The sequence below is a fragment of the Mauremys mutica genome, chromosome 20 (genome assembly GCF_020497125.1).
Source record: "Mauremys mutica isolate MM-2020 ecotype Southern chromosome 20, ASM2049712v1, whole genome shotgun sequence".
Classification (NCBI taxonomy): Eukaryota; Metazoa; Chordata; order Testudines; family Geoemydidae; genus Mauremys; species Mauremys mutica.
This window is the reverse complement of record NC_059091.1, coordinates 5,770,768-5,783,506: the sequence shown is the minus strand read 5'-3', so window position 1 is coordinate 5,783,506 and position 12,739 is coordinate 5,770,768. Positions and strand designations below refer to the sequence as shown.

At 43.8% G+C, this 12,739-nt stretch overlaps 1 protein-coding gene across 3 annotated transcripts in view; it reads left to right on the top strand.

Moving 5' to 3' along the window:
• LOC123353562 (keratin, type II cytoskeletal 5-like) overlaps positions 1-6,877 on the top strand; it is a 54,475-nt gene extending 47,598 nt beyond the window's left edge. For all 3 annotated transcript variants that reach the window (XM_044994755.1, XM_044994753.1, XM_044994754.1), the window contains exons 5-10: positions 1,632-1,727; positions 2,603-2,767; positions 3,689-3,814; positions 4,988-5,208; positions 6,359-6,393; positions 6,511-6,877. In XM_044994755.1, the coding sequence (XP_044850690.1) occupies positions 1,632-1,727; positions 2,603-2,767; positions 3,689-3,814; positions 4,988-5,208; positions 6,359-6,393; positions 6,511-6,755 (888 nt within the window). In that variant the 3' untranslated portion in view covers positions 6,756-6,877. The remainder of the gene's footprint in view (positions 1-1,631; positions 1,728-2,602; positions 2,768-3,688; positions 3,815-4,987; positions 5,209-6,358; positions 6,394-6,510) is intronic.
• The last annotated feature ends 5,862 nt before the right edge of the window (positions 6,878-12,739 follow it).

The following is a 12,739-nucleotide window of genomic DNA, read 5'->3' as shown; positions in this document are numbered from 1 at the left end:
AAGTAATAGTTAGTAAAAACAGCACACGCACACAGAGACAAACAGTTACTGCTGAAGACCTCCCCGGAGTTTGCCTGCATCCAGTCTGCAGAGGGTCTTACTTCTCCTATGATTTAGGAGCCACTATGCCCTTGTTACCCATATTGTGTATCTTCTGGTTCTTATCCGTTTCCTTTCTTTGGTACGCACTTCTTATCTTAGGCTATTTTCAAAGGTCTTTGTTCCACTGCATATCCTGTGGCTAGGACGCTGCTAAGATAGCTCTTAAAACGGTCTTCAGAATATGCTAAGAGTTGCTGCTCAGTAAAATTCTACTCTTTAACGTTAGCTTCATCTTAACAGAACACCACCGTGTGAATCTTGCTCCCCAACGCATCTTAAGATCTTGGCCTATCTTGAGTTTGGACCAACTTCTGTTGGTCAGGGCTGCTCAGAGGGGGGCGCGAGTGGGGCAATTTGCCCTGGGCCCTGCAGGGCCCCCCACGAGAATATAGTATTCTATAGTATTGCAACTTTTTTTTATGGAAGGCCCCCCTGAAATTGCTTTGCCTCAGGCTCCCTGAATCCTCTGGGTGGCCCTGCTGTTGGTAAGAGAAACAACACAAAGCTCTTCTTCAGGTCTGAGTTCAGAAAAGAGTTCAGGTCAGGCTGATATCATAGCAAAATAGATCAGGAAAAAGGTTGCTGGGTACAAGTGTTTCTACTGCTGAAGGCGAAGTACACAAACTGTGTAGACAAATACACCACTTACACAGATGCCTGCCTCTTTCTTTTTTGTACATGATTAGCCTTAATTCAATAGGTGTTTTACTCCATTATTATTTTTTTATTTATATTGCAATAGAACCTAGGAGCTCTAGTCCTGGCCCAGAACCTCATTGTGCAAGGTGCTGTACAAAAACAGGACCAAAAAATGGTCCCTGCCTCAAAGAGCTTATCATCAAAGTATAGTAAGACAAAAGGGTAGAGGCAGAGAGACAGTGAGCACAAGAAAACGACGAGACAATATTGTATGAGTTTGCACAGAAATACCCTTCCTCAATACACAATCCAGCTTGTCCTAGCTTCGGGTTTACTGTAGGCAGACTAACATTAGAGACCATTTTTTGGAAGCATCACTAATAAAAGTGATTAGAAGTATTTTTTTGTCCGAACTTTTTTTTTGCCCCAAAATGCAGTTTTCGTCAAAACGGAAAAGTTTAGAAAAATGCGTCAATGTTGAGGACATTTCGTTTTGAGCTAAAAAATGAAATGTCCAAATGTCCCAGTTTGATATTTTTGGAAAGGAGCATTTCACTTTTTTTTTCATTTTAAGTTTTTTTTAAAAGTTTAAAAAAAGATCAAAATCGGAAGAAAATGTTTCACTTTTATTGGAAACAAACAAACAAACCAACCCAGAACAACAACAGTTCAATTGATCCCAAATTATTATTCCCTCGCCCAAACTGAGCCATGCAGGAAATTTCAAAATTTTCTGGTTTCGTTTCGTTTCAGAACAGGAAAAAAAAATCTTAATCATGGATTTTCCTGCAAAATGGAAAATCTGGTTTCTGTCCAGCTCTAAATAGAAGCCTGATTTTATTAGCCTCAGGAGATGGAAAGATTCACTCTATTACTGATCTTTCCTTTAGGACATGGATGCGGCCTATATGAACAAGGTGGAGCTGCAAGCGAAACTAGACTCCCTGACTGATGAGATCAACTTCCTGAGATGTCTGTATGAGGCGGTAAGGTGGCTTGCCATTCTCTTGGTCAGCTGGGGAATACAGCCCGGGAGAGCTAATTCTAAACAGCTGGATGGTACCATTAGATAGCTGGGGATTGGGATTTTTGGCTTTCTGTGGATGAATATTCCTCTCTAAAATACATCCATGTCAACTGTGTAGGATGGGGTTTTGTCTTAGCAGCCTCTCTCCAATTTAAACTGAAGCAGCACCAGGGTCTAAATAGATTCTTAGTCTTTAAGGCCAGAAGGGACCGTTGTGAACATCTAGTCGGCCGCCTGTATAATACGACCAAAGAACTCACCCAGAAATTTCTGTATCAACCCCATAACTACTTTGTAAGCAAGAGCATCTCCTATAGAAAGAAGTCCAGTCTTGATTTAAGGACTTCATGTGATGGAGACTCCATCCCTAGGCAAGTTGTTCCAGTTGGTTAAATCATCCTCACTGCTATTAAAAAGGCGCCCCCTGTCTCTCATCTGAATGTATCTAGTTTCACCTTCCAACCACTAGATCCCGTTATGCCTTTTGCTGTTACATTAAAGAACTGTCTGCTATCAGAAATCTCTTCCCTGCGAAGATACTTGTAGATGGAGATCAAGTCATCTCTTAAATCTCTCTTGGATAAACTCTAGTGACCTGGGAGGGCCCAACTTGTGATACATTTAAAGAGGGGGCTGATTTTCAGGAAGTGCTTCTGAAATTAGGCCTCTTGAAGGCGTCTCATGCTGGGCACTCCAAATCACTAGGCGCTTCAGAAAATTCAGGCCAACCTCTCTAGTCAGGGAGAATCTGAAATGGAGAAGGGCTGAGAAAGAGAGGAACAGGTACAATGAAAAACATGGTGGGGTTAAAGTCCACGTTTATGGGACTTGCAGGAACTGTCTCAGATGCAGCAGATCGGTTCTGACACCTCCGTGGTCCTGTCTATGGACAACAACCGAAACCTGGACCTGGACAGCATCATCCGGGAGGTCAAAGGGCAGTACGAGGAGATTGCTCAGAGGAGCCGAGCGGAGGCAGAGGCTTGCTACCAGTGCAAGGTGAGCCCTCCAGCATCTAGGGTCCTGATCATGCCTTGCATGGGAGCTTTGCCGTTGGCTTCAGTGGATGCAGGGAGTTTGGATGCAAAACGCCATGTGCCACTGGACAAATATAAACCTAATGCTATCCTGTAGAGCTGAGTAGCGACTGCCATCCACAGGTAGGATGCTCTGTCTTTTCACATGCAGCTTTGGCCAAGGCAAAGAGGCTGTCACCTCCCTGGTGCTGCAGACCAAGATGACTGAGGTCTAAGCTGTGATGGGGGTGGTGTGTGTGTAGGGACGGGGCTCTGTAAGGTTATTTGCTAAAGACTGTGTCTCTACTGCTATACCACTTGCTCACAACTTGGCTAAGCCGTGCACATAAGACGCAAGCGACCCCAGTTGGTGCTGCAGTGCAGCTCCACAGCGGGTCCTTAGATGGTTAGACCCCAAAGTGCCCCTTCGCCCAGAAACGTGAAGTAACGCCCCACTATTGCTGGCAGCCACAGGTGTGAAACTCCCACATGCATTTCCAAAACGCAAGCTTCCTCAGTAGTAGCAACTCCCCCCAAGTGAGTGGCAAAAGGAGAAGGCATGTAAAAACAGCTGGTCCCATGAGTTACGAACCTCTGCTACAAATGCAACCCACTGGGGAGTGTATCCTACTGGGCTGATGAATTGCCAGCTCCCTCACCCCTCAACTTCTGCAGCTTTAGCTCAAGCAGCAGCTCATAATTTTTAGCTTTGGAGGTCCCCGGTTCAATCCTTGGTATGTCTACCAAGAGGGTGGCCGTCTCCCCACTTGGAATACTCTACTGGATTCTTCTGAACAGAGTCCTCTTTGGGAGATAACTCCCTAGGTGATGATGGTTTGCTGCAAAGAGTATACGCACTAACCTTTGTCTGACACCACCCGGTTATGTTGTTTCTGAACACCAGTTCGAAGAGCTGCAGGTGACAGCTGGGAAACACGGAGACAGTCTACGAGACAGCAAGAGCGAGATCTCGGAGCTTAACCGGATGATCCAGAGGCTACGGGCTGAAATAGAAAATGTGAAGAAGCAGGTATGGCTTTTTTTCATGCATGTGAGTGTGAACTTGGGATGATTTCCTTTAGTGTTTCACTGCAGGCAAGTCAAATTTGGTAGACATAGAGCTCATGAGGAACTTTCCACGGCAACGATTTTTCTATTAGAAAAAGCCCTTTTCACAAAATTTCAATTTTCTTTTGGGAAAATCAAAATGGCAACTCCCCAGGTTCCTCCCGGAAAAGCTCTTATTAATTTCAAGTCCTGCCTGGAGAAAACAAATTTGACTAGAGCCTTCTCCTAAAATGGAATTTTTCTGCAAATCCCTTCCTGTGAAGAATTTCACATATTTGGCTTTTTGCCCCAATTTGGGATTTTTTTAAAGAAAAATGCACATTTCCATTTTCCAGCCAGCTCTGTTCATGTCAGGAAGCACTCTGGCAAAAGGAAAATATTGAGGTCTACCGTCTATCCGTCTCCCTATAGACTCAACAACAGCTAAGTGCTGATGAGTATTTAACATAATTTCTACCACAATACTCCTTGTTCTTCTAGTTTTGTCTAGTCTAGTTGCCTTTCTTGAGTGGTGACTACCATGTTGTCAATTCTTGTGATTTTTTTAATCACACGTTGCATGGTATTTGGTGGCTGTTTTTTTTTAAAGCCCCAGCTCCTGGAATCAGGTGATGACATGAGATTTTCAGCTTTCATTTAAGAAAGGGCCTCGTGATTGCAGAGATGAAACTTGAACACTACAGTCTCCAAAACCAGAAGGCTGATAAAAAGAAGCCCCAACTTATTTAGTGTGATCTCATGAATTCTGATCTCATGATTTTTTGGTGCCATGATTTCTGAACACCCGGGCAATACCGTGACTGCTGCTTTTATCAGATTGTGCCGTGAGTTTGTGTGTTTCATTTGTGGCCGGTCTTGGGATTTGTACCACGCTTACGAATGAAAACCATTGTGGTGCTCTCACTATTGTTGCAAAATCTGGGGTAATATAAAGCTCCGGCAGCCGGATTCTCCCTCGTTCAGTCATTTTTACCAGTGCACATGGAATGTAAACCACTATCACACCAAAATGGCAGTGGTTTACGCTCACTTTGCACCATTGTCAATGACATACACTACATGGCAAAGGAGGATCAGGCCTGGGTTTCTGTGCTACCCTCAGAAGAATCCGTCAGATGTTTGTCTTGCCTTGCAGTGTGAAAAGCTGCAGACCTCCATTGCCGATGCCGAGCAGCAAGGCGAGCTGGTCCTCAAAGACGCCAAGGGCAAACTGGCTGAGCTGGAGGGTGCCCTGCAGAAGGCCAAGGGAGATTTGGCGCGTCAGCTGCGGGAGTACCAGGAGCTGATGAACGTCAAGCTGGCGCTGGATATTGAGATCGCCACCTACAGGAAGCTGCTGGAAGGAGAAGAATGCAGGTTAGGGCAATATAATGAGGACCAGATCTTTTGAAGTCAATGGGGAAACTTAGCACATGTCGTACTCACCCTTTTAAAACAATGCCCCTAACTCCCTGGCAACGAAGGCGGCAGTCTGAATAATATTGGCGTATTAGCATTTAGGACATGCTGCTGCTTTAAGAGCAAGAGGTGGTCTGGTCTAGTGGATAGGGCTTTGGGTGGGCACTCAGGTGACATGGGTTCTACTCTGCCATTGATCTGCTGGGTGACCTTAAGCAAGACTGTGTGCCTTTGGCCTGGTCTACCCTACTGCTGTAAGTCAGTCTAAGTTATGAGCGTTAAGTGAGGTAACTTACATTGATCTGAAGTGGTTCTCCACTGTGCTATGTCAATGGGAGACGCTGTCCCATTGACTTAGCTTCCTCCTCTCATTGAGGTGGATTAATTAATCACACCAGCACTGATTTAGCCACATAGTGAAGACCAGCCCCAAATTGTTTCACAGTTTAGCATGCGAATTCTTTTGAGACAGGAACTGTCTACTACTCTGTCTGTGCAGGCCCTGATCTTGGTTGGAGCTTTTTGCTGCTATGGCAAAATTAAATCATAGTAATGAAGAGAATACAGATCTTGTCTAATTGTACCGCCTAGATCCATCAACACTTTTTTCCATTGAAAAATGCAGTTTTGTAGGAATTGAAATGTTTTGTGGAAGTGTGTTTGGTTTTGAGAATTTTTTGAGAATTTTTCAACAGGACAAAGTTGAAATGTTCCCTTTTGGTAGCATCATTCGGTCTAATTTCATTTTGACTTTTTTAGATGATAGGAGAATATTAATTTTAACATTCTATTACATTTAGTCGCATGTGTACATAATACATATATTATAGTTAATATTTTAATACAATACAAAAGTCAAAATGACACTGTTACGAATAAGTTTGAAATGTTTCTTTCATGGCAAGTTTCGAAATTTCAGCTTTTCATTCTGAACCGGAATAATTTTTTACCCCCAAAATGTCAGAATATCCTGCAGAATGGAAATTCCAGTTCCCGACCAAAAACTGACCCCGGCCTTCAGCAGATGAAATATCACTGATTGCAGGGTTCTTAGCAGTATAACGGCTCTGCTGGATGTGTAACACATACCACTTTCTTTCCCTTGCAGGATGTCTGGAGAATGCCAAAGTGCTGTGAGCATCTGTAAGTAGCTTGCACGTTCATCTTGTTCTGTTAGAGGTGGTGTCAGGTTGTAGGTTGTGCGCTAGGACTCCTGGGCTTGCTTCTGGAATAACCAACTGCCCTTGTTTTCCTCCACAGCCATGGTGGGTGGCAGCTTAACCTCTGGAGGTGGGATTTGCCTTGGAGGAGGAGGAGGCAGTGGTGGTAGAATTGGTTTCAGTTCTGGAAGTGGAAGATGTGGATATACCTTAGGTGGAGGATCCGTCTCTGGTGGAGGATACAGTGCAGGCAAGGGAGGGTACGGATCTGGAGGCGGGTCCAGTACCACTGCGAAAACAACCGTCACCTCCACATCGGTGAAATCGACAAGCAGGAGAGTCTAGAAGATGGTGCCTTCTCTTATCATCTAATGGCTGCAGCTCAGCCCCGCCACCCAACCCTGACATCCAAAAGAGAAACGAACGGTGTCCCTTACAGCTCAATAACCTGCTATGTATTGCCTCAAAGAGACCAACTGTCATGGTGACAATTGTCACCCAACCAGTTGTCATGGTAGTGACTTTTGCTTGTCTTTTTTCAGTTCCTTTTCTTGCTGCATGATGCATCGTATCTCATTAAACTTTAGAGTAAGAAACACAATGGGTTAGTTTGGTTTTTGCCCAAGGCATTTATTATTGTTATTTATTACATTGTAATAATTATAAACCCATTGAAAGAGCTGAAAGCATTTGATCAACTCTGGTAGATGTAGGCAGGAAATATTCATTGTTTTCCCTGGCCAAAATTTTTAAATTAAAACAAAAAGATTATTTTATTTTAAAAAAATTTCTACGAAGCTTTTCAAATTTTCGTAACAAAACCAAACCAAAACCAACCTCCCCCCACAAAACCATAGAACCTCCCCCGCCCCAAAACCATTTAAAAAAATGTCAGCAATGGAAAATTGAAAACTTTCACTAGATTGGTCAACATTTTTTGGTTTTACAGAAAACGTTTGCCAGATTTAACAATATTTTTCAGGTTTTAGTTATATTTCAATTTGATGGGTTTTTTTGAGGACCTACCTCTGAGCCTGTTTTCTTTGCCAGCTTGGGGCTCCAGAACCCTGACTTGTTGAGTCAGATACGCTCGCCTGCTGCACCACAGACCCAGGGTCTGAACCATGCCCCCAAAGCTGCAGACTAAACTGAAAACAGCTCAGCGAGTACTCCTTTCTCCAGCACCCAGGCATCCAGTTGTCAATGGGATCCAAACCCCAAATAAATCCATTTTACTCTGTATAAAGCTTATTCAGGGTAAACTCATAAATTGTCCACCCTCTGTAACACTGACAGAGAGAGATGCACAGCCGCTTGCTCTCCCAAGTATTAATCACTTACTCTGGGTTAATTAATAAACAAAAGTGATTTTATTAAGTATAAAAAGTAGGATTTAAGTGGTTTCAAGTAATAACAGACAGAACAAAGTAAGATACCAAGCAAAATAAAAACAAAACACGCAAGTCTAAGCCTAATACATCAAGAAACTGATTACAGGTAAATCTCACCCTCCGGGATGTTCCAATAAGCTTCTTTCACAGACTAGACTCCTTCCTAGTCTGGGCCCAACCCTTTCCCCTGGTACAGTCCTTGTTAGTTCCAGCTCAGGTGGTAACTAGGGGATTTCTCATGACTGGCAGCCCCTTTTGTAGCTTTGGCACAAGGCAGGAATCTTTTGTCTCTCTGGGTCCCCACCCCTCTTTCTAAATGGAAAAGCACCAGGTTTAAGATGGATTCCAGTACCAGGTGACATGGTCACATGTCCTGTGATACCCCAAACCTCCATTCTTCCCGGCCTGACTCACACGAACGCAGGAAGGCTTGCAAGTAAACAGAGCCATTTACAACCAACTGTCCTAGTCAATGGGAGCCATCAAGATTCTAAACCACCATGAATGACCCACATTTTGCATAATTACAACAGGACTTCAGAGTTACACTTCATATTTCTAGCATTAGACACAAGAATGATACATACATACAAATAGGATGAACACACTCAGTAGATTATAAGCTTTGTAATGATACCTTACAAGAGACCTTTTGCACGAAGCATATTCCAGTTACATTAAATTCACACTTATTAGCATATTTCCATAAAACATATTGAGTGCAATGTCACACCTCCCTCCCAGATTTAATCAAAAATGGACATTTCCTGTGGAAAGAAACATTTGGATGAAAATGATATTTTGTTGTTGTTGTTGAAAACATTGCTTCGAATGAAATATGTCAACCAGCTCAAACATTAAAGGATCACTTTGTCCATCGCAGAAATGCATTGACCTCAGGGGTCAAAGGCCTTTTATCAGTGTTCCCTAATACTGGATAGCAATTCAGGGCAGAAAGAGAAGGATCCAGCATTCAACAGAAATAACCAGGGAACCGAATTTGGGCAGAATGGAATGACCCAATGGAAATTTGTGACAGGACACTGGCAATAACTTCCATACTTTTGTGGGGAAAGATAAAACCCTTGGGAGTTCTAGGTGCTCCTAGACTGCAGGTGGTCAGGACTTTGGGATAACATCTCACCTGATGGTGACACTTTTTGATGTTCAGTGACCATGGTGATGAGCATGGTACAAATACAACAGGCAGATAAATCCCTATCCTGAGAGAGAGATTGAGATACCCAGATAGATGGTTTTCATTCATATCTATCTAGTTTTGGCCTAGCTGATGAAAATAAAATCCATGCTTAGGGGGTCTCATGACATGTCTGAAATCGTTAAAATACCATGCATAGGGTGGGGTGCAAGGAGTTTGCAGGTAAGCAGGGGCGTGATCTGCATCCCCTTGCATGATGACCACTCAGCCCTGGTGCTCAGCAGCATGCAGGGGTGTTTGAGGTCCGGAAAGGGAAGAGGTGGGAGCATTATTAGTGAGATGAAAGCCATTGACCCAAGACATTCCCATTTGGGGGCAGGCGAGGCTGCCTGATGGCTTCCAATAAGGCAACCAACTCATTCTGCAGGCACAGTGGGGTCGGCTCCATTCCCATAAGGAGCACGCTTGGAGCCAGGATTGTTCCTTGGGAGATTACATGCCTGAGAGCAGTTGGAATGTATAACGATCCCTTCTGGCCTTAAAATCTACAGGGCGGATCCACCACTGATGTAAACTGAAGCCAGCGGAGCTATGGCCATTTAGCTCAGCTGATGCCCAAGCCCCTGTGAACCTAGGGATTTACCGTTCAAGAGAAGATTAAGTGAATTCAGGGCCGGTGCAAGGTGCTGCATGACATTTAAGTGTGAATTTCTCTGGTTATTTTCGAAACAGATGGCAGTGGCACAAGCATTCCCACTATGCCGCTTTCCTGACTCATAGAAACCACACTGGTTGGGTGGAGTGGGGTGAGACAGTGACTCTGTTTTCCCCATCAATCAGATGCTCAGCCTCTCTGCTGAGACTGCTAAATGTGTGGCTAATTGGTGCTGCTTTCCTAGTGGAAGTTTATGATAGCAATGAAATAATTCACTCAAGGAAGTACTCCCACTCAGCTGGGTTTTCCAAGCAAACACATCGTTTCTTACAATTCGTCAGCTCACTTACTCTGCCCTGTTTGATCCTATTGTGCAAGATGATGGATGCAGCAAAAATGTGACCCTCCCTTGGTGACATTTTTCAATGCAGAACAACCAGCCACGTGTCTGGACTTTCACTTTAAAAGACCAATTGTAGGTTAAAGCAAAACAACCTTCCCTTCACCCCATTTAAAAGGAGGAGGAAGAGGACAGTGTGTGTGTGTGTGGGTCTCCTTTAAAACAGTCTTAGGTCATAGATTCCAAGGCCAGAAGGGACCACTGTGATCATGTAATGTGATCTCCTGTATAACACAGGCCATAGAGTTTCCTTGATTTTTTTCCTGTTTGAACTAGAGGATTTCTTTCTGAAAAACATCCATCCTTGATTTAGAAACTTCCAAGGATGAATGATCCACTGTAACCTTTGTTGAAAAATTCTCAAAAAATTCTCAAAACCAAACACACTCATGTTCAGCTGATTATCCACCGAGACGTCCAAGTCTCTTTCATAGTCACTGTTCCAGGATAAAGTCCTCTCTTCCATAGATATAACTTGCATTCTTGGTTCCTAGATGGATGGCTTTACACTTGGCGGTATTGAAATACATGTTTGCTTGAGGCCAGCTTACCAAGCGATCCAGGTTGCTATATCTCGGTTGTCCTCTTCATCATTTACATCTCCTCAGTCTTTGTGCCATCTGCAAACTGGATCAATAATGATTTTATGTTTTCTTCCATGTCATTCATAAAAATCATTTGCAGTGTTATTGCTCATGTTGGTCCCGGGATATGAGAGACAAGGCGGGTGAGGTAATATCTTTTATTGGACTAACTTCTGTTGGTGAAAGAGGCAAACTATTAAGGTACACAGACCTGAAGAAGACCTCTATGTAGCTCGAAAGCGTGCCTCTTTCACCAACAGAACTTGGAACAATAAAAGATATTGCCTCGCCCGCCTGGGGTCTCTCATTGATAATAATGTTCTGTAGTGTAGGGCCCAAAACCAATCCCTATATGATTCTACTAGCACACACATTTCATGATGATTCCCCATTGCCAGTTACATTTTGAGACCTACCGCTAGCCAGTTTTAAATCCACTTAACATGTGCCGTGTTGATAAGGACCATGATAAAGTAGATGAGCTCTTCAGTGGATTAAGTGTAATAACCCTACCGGCACTGATCTCCTCGCCAGCACTGGCTGCTTCAGCTTTCTTGGTTGTTTGTGTTGTGTCTGCCTAAGCAAACTGTAAGTCCTCCAGAGTAGGGGAGCCTGACCCTGCTTCCTGTTGAATCAGTGGCAGTTTTTGCTCTGGGTTCATGGAAGCAAGAGCAGGTAGGTTGTAAAGCACCATAGGAAATGTATATAAAATTGGTGGCAGTGGATACACTGGGATTGTCTGAAATTAACAGTGGAATTCTGGTTGGCAATGAAAATTCTCTGTTCTGCAAAAGGCCTTTGAATATTCTCCAGTTAAGGAGTAACAAATATTTGGATCCAAAGCATTCTGCATGATGCCATGCCACGGAATGATCTTCAGAAGTTACCTCTGGTTTTGCACTTGCGAATGCGTGTCCATGACACTTCGCTGTGTAAGGAAATGCACGTCCTCACAAACGAGATGATGCTGGATTCTCAGTTACATTAAGGCCCGTTTCTACTGTTTTGACAGTGCAAAAGTATGTTGTGTATCTAGTGGTAGGCAGAAAAATGAGAAGCCAGTTAAAGCCAGCTGAGGCTGGTCCTAAATGTTTGAGTTTGGGATTAGAGCTGTGGGACATGGAATTTTTGGTGTGCTGGCAATGCCAAAAAATTGGGGGAATTTTTTTTTTGTTGATCCAGAACAAACTTTTTCTGAAATGTTTGGTTAGTAGGGGGAAAAAACCCCCAAACAAACCTGGTTTGGGGTTGAATGTAACCTTTTGCTTTACCGGACAGAAAATGTTTCCTTTTGATTTTGAGCATTTAAAATCTTTTTAATTTTTAAAAATCACAGTGGAAGGAAATTTCCAAGCTGAAAGTCCTTTCAAATCACAAGATCAAAACATCTGGTGAAAAGGTTGAAATGTTTTTATTTTTTTCTGTTTCCCCCCCCCCCCCCCCCAGCTAAAAGAATTTGGCGAATTTGGCACAAATAGGTGAAATATTTCGGTTTCAGTGCCGCGGAATCGTTTTGTTTGTGGATGATATTTTGTTACTTCCCAGGAGGGTTGTGAGGGTTAAAGCCATTCATGCTAGTGAGCTGCTTGGTTGATTTGGTGGTCAGGGCTATGGAACTACTTAGATGGCTATTATAGTCCAATCAGCTGTGTTGCACAGTCAGGGCCGGCTTTAGGAAGTGTGGGGCCCAATTCGAACAGTTTCGGCGGGGCCCCGGCAGGGATGACTTACAAAAAAAAAATGTAAAAAACCACGTGGGGCTTGTACTCACCGGGCGGTGCATCGAGTCTTCGGTGGCACTTCAGTGGCGGGTCCTTCACTCACTCCAGGTCTTCGGCGGCACTGAGGGATCTGCCGCCGAAGTGCCGCCGAAGACCCGGAGGGAGCGAAGGACCTGTCGCCGAAGTGCCACTGAAGACCCGGAGCGCTGCCAGGTGAGTAAAAATTAAAAAGGTGCCTCTAGCCAGGGAAGGGATTCTCACTAGGCGCGGGGCCCGATTCGGGGGAATTGGTGGAATAGGTCTAAACCCGGCCCTGTGTGGGGATAAGTGAAACTCAGGGTATCTGGTTGAGATAGTGCTACTTACACACTATGAGACAATATAAGTTTTCCCTCACAGTTAACTCAAACAAACCTTGG